The following is a 13,694-nucleotide window of genomic DNA, read 5'->3' as shown; positions in this document are numbered from 1 at the left end:
CAATTGCAACAAATAAAGGCTTGACGTATCTCGCTTTGCATATCATGAGTTTATCTCCTATATTGGTTTCACCTTTTAAGTTGAATTACTGAAATAAATGAACTTCTCGACGATATTCTAATTTTTCGAGTTTCACCTGTAAGTGCGTCTTATGGTCAGGTGCGTCTTATGGAGCGAAATATACGGTAGTGTGTATAAGGTTGTAGCCTCATTGAGCAAGGTCTGCTTGCTGGAGGGAGTTAGGATTGTGTTGAGGTGTTTTCCAGTGGAGAAGAGCAGTACAAAAGAGCTCATTTAGCAAGGTGGGAAATCTCCACTGTGGAAGCCGTTATTTCACCTGCAGAAAGCTCCACAGGCTTGGCCTGCCACCATTAGTGCTATGCCCCCAAAGCAGGTGTTTCGGGGGCAGCATAGGAGAGAGGCAGCCTTGGATCTGCTGGATCCATTCCCCTTTCATTCTCTGAAGAGGCCACGGGATCAGGCTCCTTCATCCATCGCAGTCTGGAGCTGGCATAAATAATTTCTGCTTATATGAACAAATGCAATAAATTGATTTTTATTAAGTGTCATTCGAAACGGAATACTGGATGAAGTTACTGGTTGGGTTTGTCTGTATGTCACACTGATTTATTATCCGCTACCTAATTTCATTTGCGTCCCTCACACTAAAAGTGTCCATTTCAATATTACATATACTATAGTACCTTGAGTATTTCACATTCATTTTTCTTGCTGCTGCACAGATCAGAACCTGACGCACGTGTATCTGAAAGTTCGGAAGAGGTGATGGAGATGGAAGAAAATGTGGTTGAAAGTGAGCAGGAGGTGTTAGTTGAAAACCAGAAACAACCAGCCCAAGAAGCACCCCAGATGTGCCCTGCATCTGAGAAGCAAGATGATAAAGAGGTGTGATTTGAATATATTAAGAACAATTTGTCTGTTTGAGCGACCCTTTTTCCTGCCAAGTGTGACAGAGGAGTAAGCCATGGTATTGCCTTCTCTGCTTGGACAGAAGGCTTTGTATGCACTGAGATAAGCATCTAGAAAAATCTAGGATACATATGACCCCTTCATGGTGTCAAGTTTATATATTAATCTAAACCAGGCATCCCCAAACTTGGCCCTCCAGATGTTTTGGACTACAATCCCCATCTTCCCCGACCACTGGTCCTGTTAGCTAGGGCTCATGGGAGTTGTAGGCCAAAGCATCTGGAGGGCCGCAGTTTGGGGATGCCTGATCTAAACTCTGGAAAGGATGTGCCTTTGTTGCAAGGTAGCTTTACTTGTAACAAGTGGGAAAGGAGTTGTCTGAATAATGTGTGCATCCCAACCAGGAAGCAAATGTTTTCCCCCTTTTGTTTTCTATGCTTTTTATAAATAGAGACTCTTGTCAGTGATGTATTGAACTCTGTTGTTAACTTTACATGATAAAAGTGGCTTTGCACCATTTTAATGTGTACATGCCATATTATAGGGAATGGAAGTGGAGCCACTCAACGGAGAGCTCGTGGAAGATGCTATCAAGGTCTCAATAGTGGCTGAAGGACAAACAGGAAGTGAAGTGGTGGATGGAGAGTCAAAGCTGCAGTTGGAAAATCCAGAGGAAACAACTTTAACCTTGCTTGTCCCATTAATCCTTGATTCGTCAGTAAAATCCACTGAAGACAGTGATGACAACGTTTCTGATAAGGTGAGGGGAAATATATAAGCGATGCTTAAGAGTTTCTTCTCTGCCGTGTTGGTACAATCATTGGCAATGTTATAAAAAATTTAATAATAATTAAATCCAGCCCATTGGAATGTAGCATGCTGTACAAAGTTAAGAATCTCATCTGTGGCCCTCAGAATATTGTCAAAAAGTTTCCTCGCCTTTGACTTAACAAAGAGTTTGTTTTTATCCATTAGGTTGACAGTGTGGCAGATGCAGAACTTCCACCCGAAGAGGAACAACAAGCAACACAAAGGAAAAGGACCCTTGTTCCAAATGCAGATCCCGTTGCTGCAGCCGAGAAGGAAGAACCCTCCAACAACGGCCTTTCGAACTCTGTAGCAACCGCTGAGGCTCTGGAAGATACCATTTCGGAGAATGTGTCTCCTAACACAACTTCCTCTGTGGAGGAGCAGAGTGAAGAAGGAGGCTCTGACACTCCAGAGGCCCCCGTTGTTCTAGGCCAGGGCGCTTTAGTGATGGTTGAACTGGAGGATATCTCGTACTCGCATCACCCAGAAGGGCAAAAGAATCAACTGGATGAACAGTCTGAAGAGTCAGCTGAGCCTGCATCTGAGAAAGCCGCAGACAGCAGTTCAGAGGATGTGGAAATCGAAGTGCCCGTAGTGGACAGGCGGACCTTAAGAAGGAAGGCCAAAGGATACAAAGGACCACCCAAGAAAAAAGGAAAGCTCATTTGAAAAGGGAAGAGGAGCATTGTTTCCACCCAGTTGGATCACTTTCCGTATTTTTCTTAAAAAACAAAACAAAAACAAAACAAAAACAAATTATGAAACTTCATGGAACACCAGAACACACGTGTATTCAAACACTGAAATCACTCTGCATTTCCCTATTCAGTTACTCATTTTGTGTGTTTAACCACTATATGAGGAGAACAAATTTGGTGGTAAACGGATAGTCTTTTTAAAAAATAGTAGGACCTATTTTAGCCCAGTTTGTTTAGCCACAAAAAAGCTGTTCATCAGGTCACAGTAGAGTTGTGGAGAGGCCAAACAAATTTCGCGACAAGTTGTAAATTACCAAGCTTTCTGATGTGGCTTTTGATTCGTAAGCCATTATTTACAACAGCTGTTCCCTAGAAGTAAGTGCCACCTATTGTCCTGTATGTTCTTATTATGTGTACTTCTCTGGTTCTAGCTTAGAGAATCTGCCCTTTGTGGTGTGGAAGTAGACACACCCTGGTAACTTCAGAGTTAACCTTCATAGGCTTATTGGGAACAGAAGCTATGACTAGTTATTTTTCAAGCCCTGGAGCATTATTTTGTAGCGAATTAAAATCCTGTTTTAACACAACGCAAAATATCTGACATTATTTCTGCTTAGTCATGAGCACTGTTCCCTGTTGCATCTTTGGCTCTTCGCGGATGCTATATCCACTTTCATTAAGTCAAGCATCAGTCACTCCCAACTAGGGATCAGCTAATCCTGAATTTTGTTTTGCACTGGGAGTCTTGTTATTTCACATTGTGAATAAAGCAGATTGTTTGACTAACGAAGCTTCTAAAATAACAGATGGAAACTGAAGAGTAATTAAGAGTTAACGGTAAGATAAGAACCTCAGATTTGTACGGTTACGCCTTTTTATAAGTAGCGGCAATTGGTAAGGTTCGTAAAAAAATGTTGCGTTTTAAATTTGAAGCAATTTCTTTTTTAGTGTTTATTAATAAAAAGGTTCACTTGAATAGCGTGGAAAGATTTTGATTTCAATGTGCTGAGGGTTGGTCTGTTTTGGCTTTCTGATTGTACAGAATTTCTGGCTATTTTCTAATAGCTCAGTTTACTGGTAGGGTTTTTTTTATTTAAAAAACTATTTTTTTTCTTGTCTTGACAAAAGTGCTGTGTTTTTTTAAAGCATGTCATGAGAAGGTTTGGGACATGCATAGAATTGCCAAGTTGAGTGGGTTTTTCAGGGCGTTCTTTTTTCTACCAATGTACATTCTGTATTGTGGATTAGGAATGTATGTGCAGAAATATTAGTTGTTGTTTATAAACAATATATTCAAGTGAACCTTCAGCATTTTTAATGTTTGATTAAATACTTTCTTACAAAGCACATTAAAAACCGTTTAAGGCTTGTCTCTTGTAGTACTAAGAGCTTTTTTTGTAAAATACAACACCCTGACAATTTAAGAATTGTCTGCAGCTTTTGCCACGTCACTAGGACTGGAGTTTTTGAGGGTGGTGATGGGGTGGGTTTAGAACCTTGTGTACAGAGTTTTAACATATATAGGATATGAATGTTAGGTGTGTTGGGCTATTAAACATTTTGTGGGACTTTACATTTCTTGCTCTGTAAATCAAAGCTGCGTTTTGAGAGGTCTCGAGTCTGTATCCCTGTTATGGCTTCTGGATTACAGTGATAACATTTTTAAGTGTGCTTTTAAATTGGTGTATGTTCTCCCCCAAATCATACATTGGTCCTTCTGCATTTAAAGCTATGGAACTTTGCTAGTGAAGTCAAATTTTTGTCTTCATTCTGCAACTTCAACTGGTCTGTGGTGGCATCTTATTGTAAATGTCTATTTCTTCAGTTAGAGCTCAGCTTCTCCACACTTCTTGGGTGTGTTTTAAGGTTCCATAATATTCATGGAAGTGGGTCCAGGAGCATGCCTTTGGTTACTTTGTACATAAACCGGAGTAGCAAGTTTGTTTGTTTTTTTAATGCAAACATAGGAAAGGCTTGCCCATCTGCCATAGCCTATCATATGTTAATTAGCCATGAGTGATTCTTATTTGCATGCATTTAACCAAGATAAGTATATCTCAAACCATGCTTTGTTGATAAACTAAACATTTAAGTCAGCCTTTGTGAACCTGTTGCCCTCCATAAGTTCTGGATGACAACACCATTGGTCCCAGCTGGCTGTGGCAGATGGGAGTTGCCTTCCAAAACATCTGGAAGAAACCAGGATCTCAGAAGTTGTGAAGACCCTCTATGGATAATGCAGTTACAGCTTCTCCTTCTTGCAGAGCCACATCTGGATGGTCTCACTCTAGTAAGCATCACAACTAGATATTTGTTCCTTTTCACCAGCTTGTATTTTTTTAAAAAATGTACCTATTGCTACAGAGTACATCAAATTACTAGAACTATGCTGAAAGGATCAGTTAAGAACAGGTCTGTAAAACTGAAAGAAGGCTATGTGACTGAAAGTTTATGCAACATTGAAGAGCAAGTGCTTGAAGTTTTGTTCAAACACTGAAGTTTTGTAGACAACCATAGAAGACTTACAACTCCTTGAAAGGAAAAAAGGACCAATTCTTCACTGTAGTTCAGAGCAAATGTGACTATAAAACATGTGGACCATTGCATACAATACAAACACAGTATTAATCACTTTTTTAAGTTGTAGGAACTGGCCTAAATAATGTTAAGTGTGTGGACTCAGCTCTGCAGTTCTGCTGGATCTCACTACTACATGTTTGGATGTCTTACTGTTTCTCCTAATGTCTGAAATGTGCTTTACATCCCATGCTCACTTCACCATTTTCAAAAGGTTTTATTTCATGCAGAACTGCTTTACTTCTGAATCTGTTGCATGAAATAATGTAGGACCTCATCTTGTGTTAGGAATAAAGTGTTTTGCCCTTTTAGCTCAACATAAGCTTTTTTTGCTGTCTCTCTTTGTTTCTCAGTGCTGCTATCTCGGTATGCAAACAAAAGCAATACAGTGGTACCTCGGGTTACAAACACTTTGGGTTACAGACTCCCCTAACCCAGTAGTAGTACCTCAGGTTAAGAATTTTACCTCAGGATGAGAACAGAAATTGTGTGGCGGCAGCAGTGAGAGGCCTCATTAGTTAAAGTGGTACCTCAGGTTAAGAACAGTTTCAGGTTAAGAACGGACCTCCGGAACGAATTAAGTTTGTAACCAGAGGTACCATTGTACATAGTTCAGGTTTCAGCTCCTTGTTTTCAGTACTGTTGCAGAATTCAGTCTTCAGTTTAAGGGAATCGTCACAAACATGGCATTGTTCTGTTCGTCAATCTCTTCATGTGATGCTGTTGTACAGTAGCGTTATTTGGTGTCTTTCAGTTTGACCCTTCTTAGTATATATTGTTTGTGTTTCAGCAGTAATTAAAATTGTTTGTAATTTTCTCATTGGTTTCAGTGGCTTGAGGTCTTCTCTCTTCTGAACATTAATGTGCTTTTTATTCTCACCCATGTATGTAATGTATACCCCCAAAATAGCTAATACAGTGGTAGTCTCAGAAAGCCAAGGTTTCCCAAACTTGGGTCTCCAGCTGTTTTTGGTCTACAATTCCCATCACCCCTGACTGCAGTATCCATCTTCTACTACCCCACTAAGAGACATCACACTAGCAACACGCAACCTCCCCAAATATTTCCTTGTATAAAATAATGTTGGCTGTTTCTTTACCCTAGGCAGCCAGTGAAACTTTAAAATCCAGTTGGGAAATACCTTTTTTAAGGACCGTTCAAAATGTCCACATTGTTGGCAAGTGAGGTCCCCAGGAGTCTTGATGAGGCAAGTTGTTACACAAAAGCAAATGACTGGGGAGGGGGAAACCTAGGCTCTTATGTTATAGCCATGAGGTAAGCATGTAGTACGGTACAGACTCCGTTCCAAGATGGAGACTGCAGGCTGCTTATTCTTAGCCAGACTAAAAATCTTAAAATGCCTTCTGTAAGCTTTTAAGCTTAATCTTTCTGTTTAATGTGTAGCTAGATTATTTATTTTAAAATAGTTACACAAGCCACAGGTATCAGTGTTCCACATGCACTTCCATATGTGCAATAGTCATGCATCACACAAGCGTTTCGATGTATGCTAGTGTTACACACACAAAAAACAGACCAGTGCATATGGCAAAGGTAAGTAAATGCTTGCCTGTAGTCCCCCTCACACTATTTAGCTAACAACAAAACACACTTTATGTACCCACTTCTGTTCTTTTTCTTTAACATCTGAGGCCATGCTGTGTATGCCTCCACCTACTAGCTGCAAGATGTTTCTTGGTTTTGGTGCCAGTTCTATGGGATGGTTTATAGAGAGGACTGTAGGGTCCTACTGCAGTGGTCTGTTGCAACTTGGCTGTTTTTGAGCTCAAAGGCTGTCCTGAATGCCTGTTGGGTGTGTTCTCTACTCTGCCATTTAGATCTGTCTTGCTGCTTTTGAAACCATTCATGTTGATGTTATTTAACTGCATTTGTATTTTTTTACTGTTTCTTTTATTATGAGCTTGTTTGTTTCAGTTTGAATTTTTATTCTGTATCCTACTGTACAAGATATAGGGCTATTATGCTAAAGTTAGACAACCATGCTAAAATTAGACAAGTGGAACTTTGAAATGTATTTAAAATTTAAAGGTGAAGGGACCCCTGACCGTTAGGTCCAGTCGCGGACAACTCGGGGGTTGTGCGCTCATCTCTCTTTACTGGCCGAGGGAGCCAGCGTTTGTCCGCAGACAGCTTCCGGGTCATGTGGCCAGCATGACTAAGCCGCTTCTGGCAAAACCAGAGCAGCGCACAGAAATGCCGTTTACCTTCCTGCCAGAGTGGTATCTATTTATCTACTTGCATTTTGACATGCTTTCGAACTGCTAGGTGGGCAGTTTAGGCCTTGTTAAATGTGCTGTAACACTTTTCACTTCACTGCTCCACACAAACTATTGCTTGATCTTTGCTTTGACATTTAGCATTTCTGTACCTGCTAGCCTTTGAGTAGCATTTTCAAAGAATTCTATCTTTAGCACATTTCTAATTTCCTTAAAATTGGCAATAGGTGGCAGATGTGTTTCTTTCCTACTTCGTTAATGTGGGAGAGGACTATGCACTCTAGCATTACCAGCATCAAGGGGAGATGTGTGTACGGTTCCTCTGTTGAGGGCAAATCTTAGGACAATAGAAATTCTTTCTTTGGCTGAAGGAGCCCTGCATGTGTACGATGCCAAACACTGCCTGCAATCCATCTTCATGCATTCACAAACACTGACAGTAATGTAACCCCTCCCTCACTTTATATTAACCAAGAGTAGTCTCCTAGAATTTATCTACTGGTAACTGCTAAATTCAGAATAAGCCACTTCCAACAAGCCAAACACTTGTAATGATTGGGATTAACTAGTTTGGGCCCACAATGGTTTCCTTTTATTGATTGTAAGGTTCAGTGAAAAACAGTTCTTAGAATCCATTTCCTGACTTCGCATACTGATGCTTTGACGCAACAAGTTCTTTATCTGGAAATGTTTTGAGAAAGTCATGGTTCTCCTTGGAAAAGTAACTGTGTATCCAAGACTGTAAGATGCCACTTAGACAAGCAGAACTGCGTTAATGCACCCATCATTTTCTGGATTGTTGGTTACTTGTGCATATTTTCCTGAAATGGGAAAGAACTATATTAGCACCTACTAAAGTGATACTAAGCTGCACTTATGTTCATAGAAATGACACATGCTCATGCATTCATTTTCCACACACCAATTGTAACATGGTAGGTGAAGTAGCATCTGGCAGAGTTCTCCCTCCACCCATGGCTAGGACAGAGGCATGGCCTATTGGCTAGTCAACCTTGGTCCTGGGTCTACAGTGGATTTGAGAAGTTTCCACTGTTCACTCCCTCTCATGGGAATACGCCTCATCTGAGAGATGCAAAAGGTGCAATGTCAAGTTGTGCAGAAGTGTTAGCAGTCTACAACACTAAACCACCCTCTCACAAAATAATGAAAAGGAATCCCGTCTCCACATATGTGGATATGTTTATCAAATACACAAATCAAAACCTTAAAGGCAAGGAGGCAGCACTTAACCCCCCCCCCCACCAAAAGGATAAATTTAAACAGAGGACCTAGGGAAAGAAGCTGTTTTGAGAAGAATAAGTTGGAAGAAAAGGGAACTTTCACATCCTAAAGGGGGAGAGCTCTGTTATCACTGAACTAACACATTATCTAGTTAGCCTGATTCTGTGGCTGTTGTCCAGCAGACATAGCCACCTGTGAGTACACCTTTCCACCGAGCTCAAAGATAATAAGGCTTCATACTGAATGGCCAATTAAGTCAGGTCTTGATGTAAGAGTTGGGGCCTACAAACTGTTCAATTAGCTATGGGCAATGCAGTTTAGTGTAATATGATGCTAGTCTTATTTTGACTAGAAATAAGACTAGTTCATTCACAATGTAGTTTCAGGCCAAATTAACTATACCACAAGACATGTAAAAATATATTCTAACTTTATTGAGAGAACTGTACAGGGGCATCTATAAGGGAATGGGGGGGGGGGTAAAATATTTTGTATCCTTCATGCTAGTGTTGGGCAGTTAGGCAAGAAAGCAGAATTTAATTTTGTTCTCCTGTTGCAGTCCTTAGGAAAATCACTCATCTGAAGGTAGTGTCTGCATTGAGAGGAAATTCCCCCTCCCTACTGATGCAATAAAAAACTCTACACCTAAGTTTAACATTAAGATTGGTAAGTGTTATTTCAATACTTACCCCAGACGACCTTGCCTCCTTGTGTCACGAGACCAAGCTCACTCACATTCACCTCAATGACAGTACCTTTTGTAATTACCCCCAAAGATGTATACAGAGGAGAAGAGGGATTCTTTTTTACACCAAGAATAGGTAGACAAAAAGTGGCTTTAAGTTCAGGATGTGTTACATGGGCCTTCTTGAATCGTAAACCCTGTTAGATAACAAAAGATTGCTTTAAACACTAAATAGAGATGAAAACATAACTAGCCATGATGGTGCTTCAAGAATCAAATTAACAGTGCAGAAAATTAGAGGCGTCTCTGTTGGATGTTTGGTATTAAATGCTAACTTTTTAGTGTGTAAGTAAAGATAAAGGGACCCCTGACCATTAGGTCCAGTTGCAGATGACACTGGGGACTCTGGAGTCGTGGATGACTCTGGCTCATTTCGCTTTACTGGCCGAGGGAGCCGGCATACAGCTTCCGGGTCATGTGGCCAGCATGACTAAGCCGCTTCTGGTAAACCAGAGCAGCACACGGAAACGCCATTTACCTTTCCACTGGACCGGTACCTATTTATCTACTTGCACTTCGTGCTTTTGAACTGCCAGGTTGGCAGGAGCAGGGACTGAGCAACGGAAGCTCACCCCGTCGTGGGGATTCGAACCACCGACCACCTGATCAGCAAGCCCTAGGTTCTGTGGTTTAACCCACAGCGCCACCCGCATCCCTTTTTAGTGTGTATATTACTATAAATTACTGTGCTATCCAATGCTTGCAAATAACAAAAGGTTTTACTGGCTACCGAGTTCTGAAGTGTAGATAAAAGACTATCATTTCAAAGAAAACATTCCTATTACAACATTGTTGAAACTGCTAATGTTTTCTCCACTCAAGGATGATAACTGTGAAGTAAGCAACAACTTATGTAAAGAATAATCAAACAATCAAATCATTTACCATTGGCCGAATGAAACGTTCGTATTTAGGCGGCTTTCGGGTAAAGCCATCCCCAACAAAACACACTTTAGTAACCATTCTCTTCCAAGCCTTCTTCTTTCTCTTTCCTGTACGGATCACCTTGAGCACTTCTGTTTCTCCCTGAGCACGAACCTTGGGTACAGGAACCTCCCATTTCCCCTGCAATGAAACAGCAAAAAATGGTTAAGAGTGCTAAAGACGGAGAACAACTAGAATGAACCGTACGTTTTAAAAACTGACTGCCATCTGATAACATGAAAAAAAATACTATATTTTGTTTCTCCGAAAATAAGACACCGTCTTATATTTATTTTTCCTCAAAAACCCCCACTATGTCTTATTTTCAGGGGATGTCTTATTTTTTCCTCCTCCTCCTGCCGTGGCCAGCATTGCGGTTGCGCCTATCACTATGTCTTATTTTCGGGGTATGGCTTATATTCCTTGAATGCTTAAAAATCCTGCTATGGCTTATTTTATGGCTACGTCTTATTTTTGGAGAAACAGGGTAGTTGTGCAGGTGTATGCACATTTTTGCTTGATTTACTAGCCAATCATCGATTGTTATTACCACTTGGTCCTCTGCTCTTTCCAGAGGACTAGGGGGACAGAAGTTCTCATAGGCTCTGAAACAGGTGGAAGAGATCTATTGCTTCTATGTTACTTCAAAGCTGATTATGGCATGACCTGGGTCATAGTGACCTGGGTTTTGGAGCCGGGAGAAGCACAGCACGTATCACAGTGCTTTTGCCTTCTCCAAAGTTCAGTGCAACAGAGTGCTGCTACCCTCTTCACCCTCACCTGCACAGGAGCTGATTTTTTAAATGTTGTACAATGCTTTAGCTTCTACCTACTCTAGATCTCCATGAAATGTCTAGTTTGCAGAGAAAGGAATTATACTGCTGCTGTGTGTTGGACATAGCTGCCAAGTTTTCCCTTTTCTCGCGAGGAAGCCTATTCAGCATAATGGAATTTCCCTTTAAAAAAGGGAGAACTTGGCAGCTATGGTGTTGGAACTTATTTGGGGGGTCATCTCTGACAAGGTGCAAGTCCATAGCTACCTTAATTTGGTTTTAGAGGGTTGAATCCAATGCTGCCGGTATGTGAACAGAAAGGGACTTCATTTCCCCTTCTGCAATGCACTGCCCCTCGCCCCTCATCTGTTCTGGATGGCTAGGCAGTGTGCATGGCCCTACCATGGGGAGGAGAAGTTCCACTGAACAAGTTTCCACAACACTGCATTTTACCCAGAAACTTCTTAGACCAACTAGGTCCTGATACAACCACATGCAACCTTTTTTTAAAAAAATAACCCACGTTCATGAGTAGGAGTTAAATAATCTTTTGGAGTATGATACGCAGCAGAGAGTTGCTAAACTGCAAGTACACTGCACACAGTATATTAGCACAAGTAATAAATTTGTCTTGGCAAGTCCAATAATTCGCCACTGGATAAACGAGAGTTTGCCTGGTTAAAACTAAAAATGGAGAACAGTATGTGTGTACTTCATACCCTGAACAGATACCGGAGCCACCACCTTGAAAAACAGTATTTTTACAACTTGGCAAATAGTGGTAACCTGAACTTCTACAATACTTACAGCTTTCTCTTTTCGCTTCTGCTTAATCATGTTGGAGAGAACTTTAGCTCGGGACTGACCCTCTCTGTCCAGCAGATATGCTGGCACAGCTCCTTCTGGGGTCTTGTCATCATTTTTCTGCTTGGTATTTCTTTTTTCATGCATCTTAATACTAGATAAATAGAATGTGCATAAATTATTTTTTTCAAAAATTGAAAAGCAAAATTTCAGGTGGGGATCAAAGTCAATTGAAAATAGTTACATCAACACATGCTTTGTACTAGTCACAATGTTTTCCTAACAGAGAACATGACTAAATCAGCAGAACAAGCTATGCAAAATTAATGTCAACCGAAGACTAACGGTTGTCTGAGATAGTTACACAGTGCTTAAAAAGAAGAAAGCATACATTTTGGCATAGGTTTATAAAAGCCCAGTAATAGGCAAACAGTAAGTTTCAAAGAGTAATCAATAGTTTGTCTTCCAGTGGAGCTAGTTCTGAACTATAACAATTTCTCACTATACCAAAGAAGTTTAGCTGAACAAAGAAGCCCACTCACGTCTTTTTCATCTGTATCTTCTCTGCATGGCGCTGTTTATGATAAAGCTTAGCTTTCAGTCCAATCATTTTTTTAGCTTTTTTTGAGCGTTCATGAGCCTCACGGCCCTCTTTCTTCCTCTTCCTCTCATGGTAATCCAAACGATAACCATATCGCTTCCGATGTAACTCTATGTACTCGTTTTGTGGCTGCAAAGTGCAAGGAAATAAAATGTTCAGAAGTTGTTTCAATGTCAACAGTACACATTTATAAGAGCTTCAATATATATATATATATATAATATAATTATTATATAATATATATTATATTAACCATAATATATATATATATATAACCAAGAAATACTTGGTGAAAGTTTAAAGTTGTTTTTACTATTACTACTCACTTCAGAAACGTTTCAGTAAGAAAAATCCCTTATTCATGCTAATAAGTTCCAACTATTTCAATGTAATTGTACCACTATGCAATGTTATTTTAGCTTATTATGTTTTTATTAAGACCTGAAATTATCATACCTGTAAGTACCCAGGGTTCAAGGGTCAAAGACTGCCCTTCAGATTTTTAAAACTGATGTAGTAGACAATAATAGATAAAAATCAAACCGGTTTAACTACTTTGTCAGTTGATGATGGTGTAAGAAATCCTCCTTATTTTTACTTGGCTGTCCATCCCATTGAGCTCGATAGGATTATATCTTTATTTATACCACTACTATGCTGCTTAGTATATTAAAAAAATATCTCTTAAGTGGTGTACAGAAAACCCAAACAAACGACTACTACAAAAGTACTTGACACACAAAAATCCTAAAATTAGCAATGTACTAATGTAACTAAGTCAACCCTCTGCTCTTGGTTCTTTCTCCAGGGAAGCAGGTATTTAAACTGCAGTCTTAGCTATAGCGTAATGAGAGATGTGCCTTGTCTACGTTATAATAATGAGCATAAGCTGTTTGTATTTTGATGCGTTTTAAAGTTAAATAATGGCGTAAGGACCCAATTGTATCATACCAAAGGCCCATCTAGTTCAGCAAGGCCAACAAGATGCCTAAAAGGAGCCCCACAAGCGGGTATTCAGAGGCAGGCTGTCCTCCAACAGCGGAGAGCGAAACATAAGCAAGCATGGCTAGCCTTATCCTCAGTGAATTGGTCTCGCTTTCGTTGAATAAGCAAATAAATAGCTTTATACCGGTGTCGCACGTCTTTATGTAAGGCAGAGACTGATAAATCTAAAGGAAGAGGTCTCTCGCCCCTGCCCTCCCTCAAAGAAGCCCTTCGGAGCCGAGCCCGCCGAGCCCCCCACTCCTGCTACTCACCATGGCGCCCCGGTGCCTCGGAACGGACTAGCCTAGGCGCGGGACTCTCGGCGACACTCCTTCCCGGCTGCCAGACCCGAAAGGAAAAGGAGGGTT

General features: G+C 40.6%; 2 protein-coding genes across 8 annotated transcripts in view; one reads left to right on the top strand and one right to left on the bottom strand.

The window, feature by feature from the left end:
* Positions 1-5,332, top strand: part of FAM169A (family with sequence similarity 169 member A) — an 82,569-nt gene extending 77,237 nt beyond the window's left edge. For all 7 annotated transcript variants that reach the window (XM_088653298.1, XM_088653299.1, XM_088653302.1 and 4 more), the window contains 3 exons: positions 744-906; positions 1,475-1,690; positions 1,906-5,332. In XM_088653298.1, the coding sequence (XP_088509424.1) occupies positions 744-906; positions 1,475-1,690; positions 1,906-2,409 (883 nt within the window). In that variant the 3' untranslated portion in view covers positions 2,410-5,332. The remainder of the gene's footprint in view (positions 1-743; positions 907-1,474; positions 1,691-1,905) is intronic.
* A 2,490-nt stretch (positions 5,333-7,822) lies between these two features.
* NSA2 (NSA2 ribosome biogenesis factor) lies at positions 7,823-13,672 on the bottom strand. The gene is made up of 6 exons (XM_035100189.3): positions 13,599-13,672; positions 12,284-12,471; positions 11,745-11,895; positions 10,126-10,305; positions 9,185-9,377; positions 7,823-8,074 (listed from the first exon to the last, which is right to left on the bottom strand). Exons 1-6 carry the CDS (start codon positions 13,599-13,601, stop codon positions 8,007-8,009), a joined length of 783 nt encoding a protein of 260 aa, XP_034956080.1. The 5' UTR covers positions 13,602-13,672; the 3' UTR covers positions 7,823-8,006.
* Between the last annotated feature and the right edge of the window lie 22 nt (positions 13,673-13,694).

Source organism: Zootoca vivipara, chromosome 10, assembly GCF_965207765.1.
Source record: "Zootoca vivipara chromosome 10, rZooViv2.hap1.1, whole genome shotgun sequence".
NCBI classification, from domain to species: Eukaryota; Metazoa; Chordata; class Lepidosauria; order Squamata; family Lacertidae; genus Zootoca; species Zootoca vivipara.
Note: the sequence above shows the minus strand (reverse complement) of the source record. Positions and strands in the feature narration are given on the sequence as shown.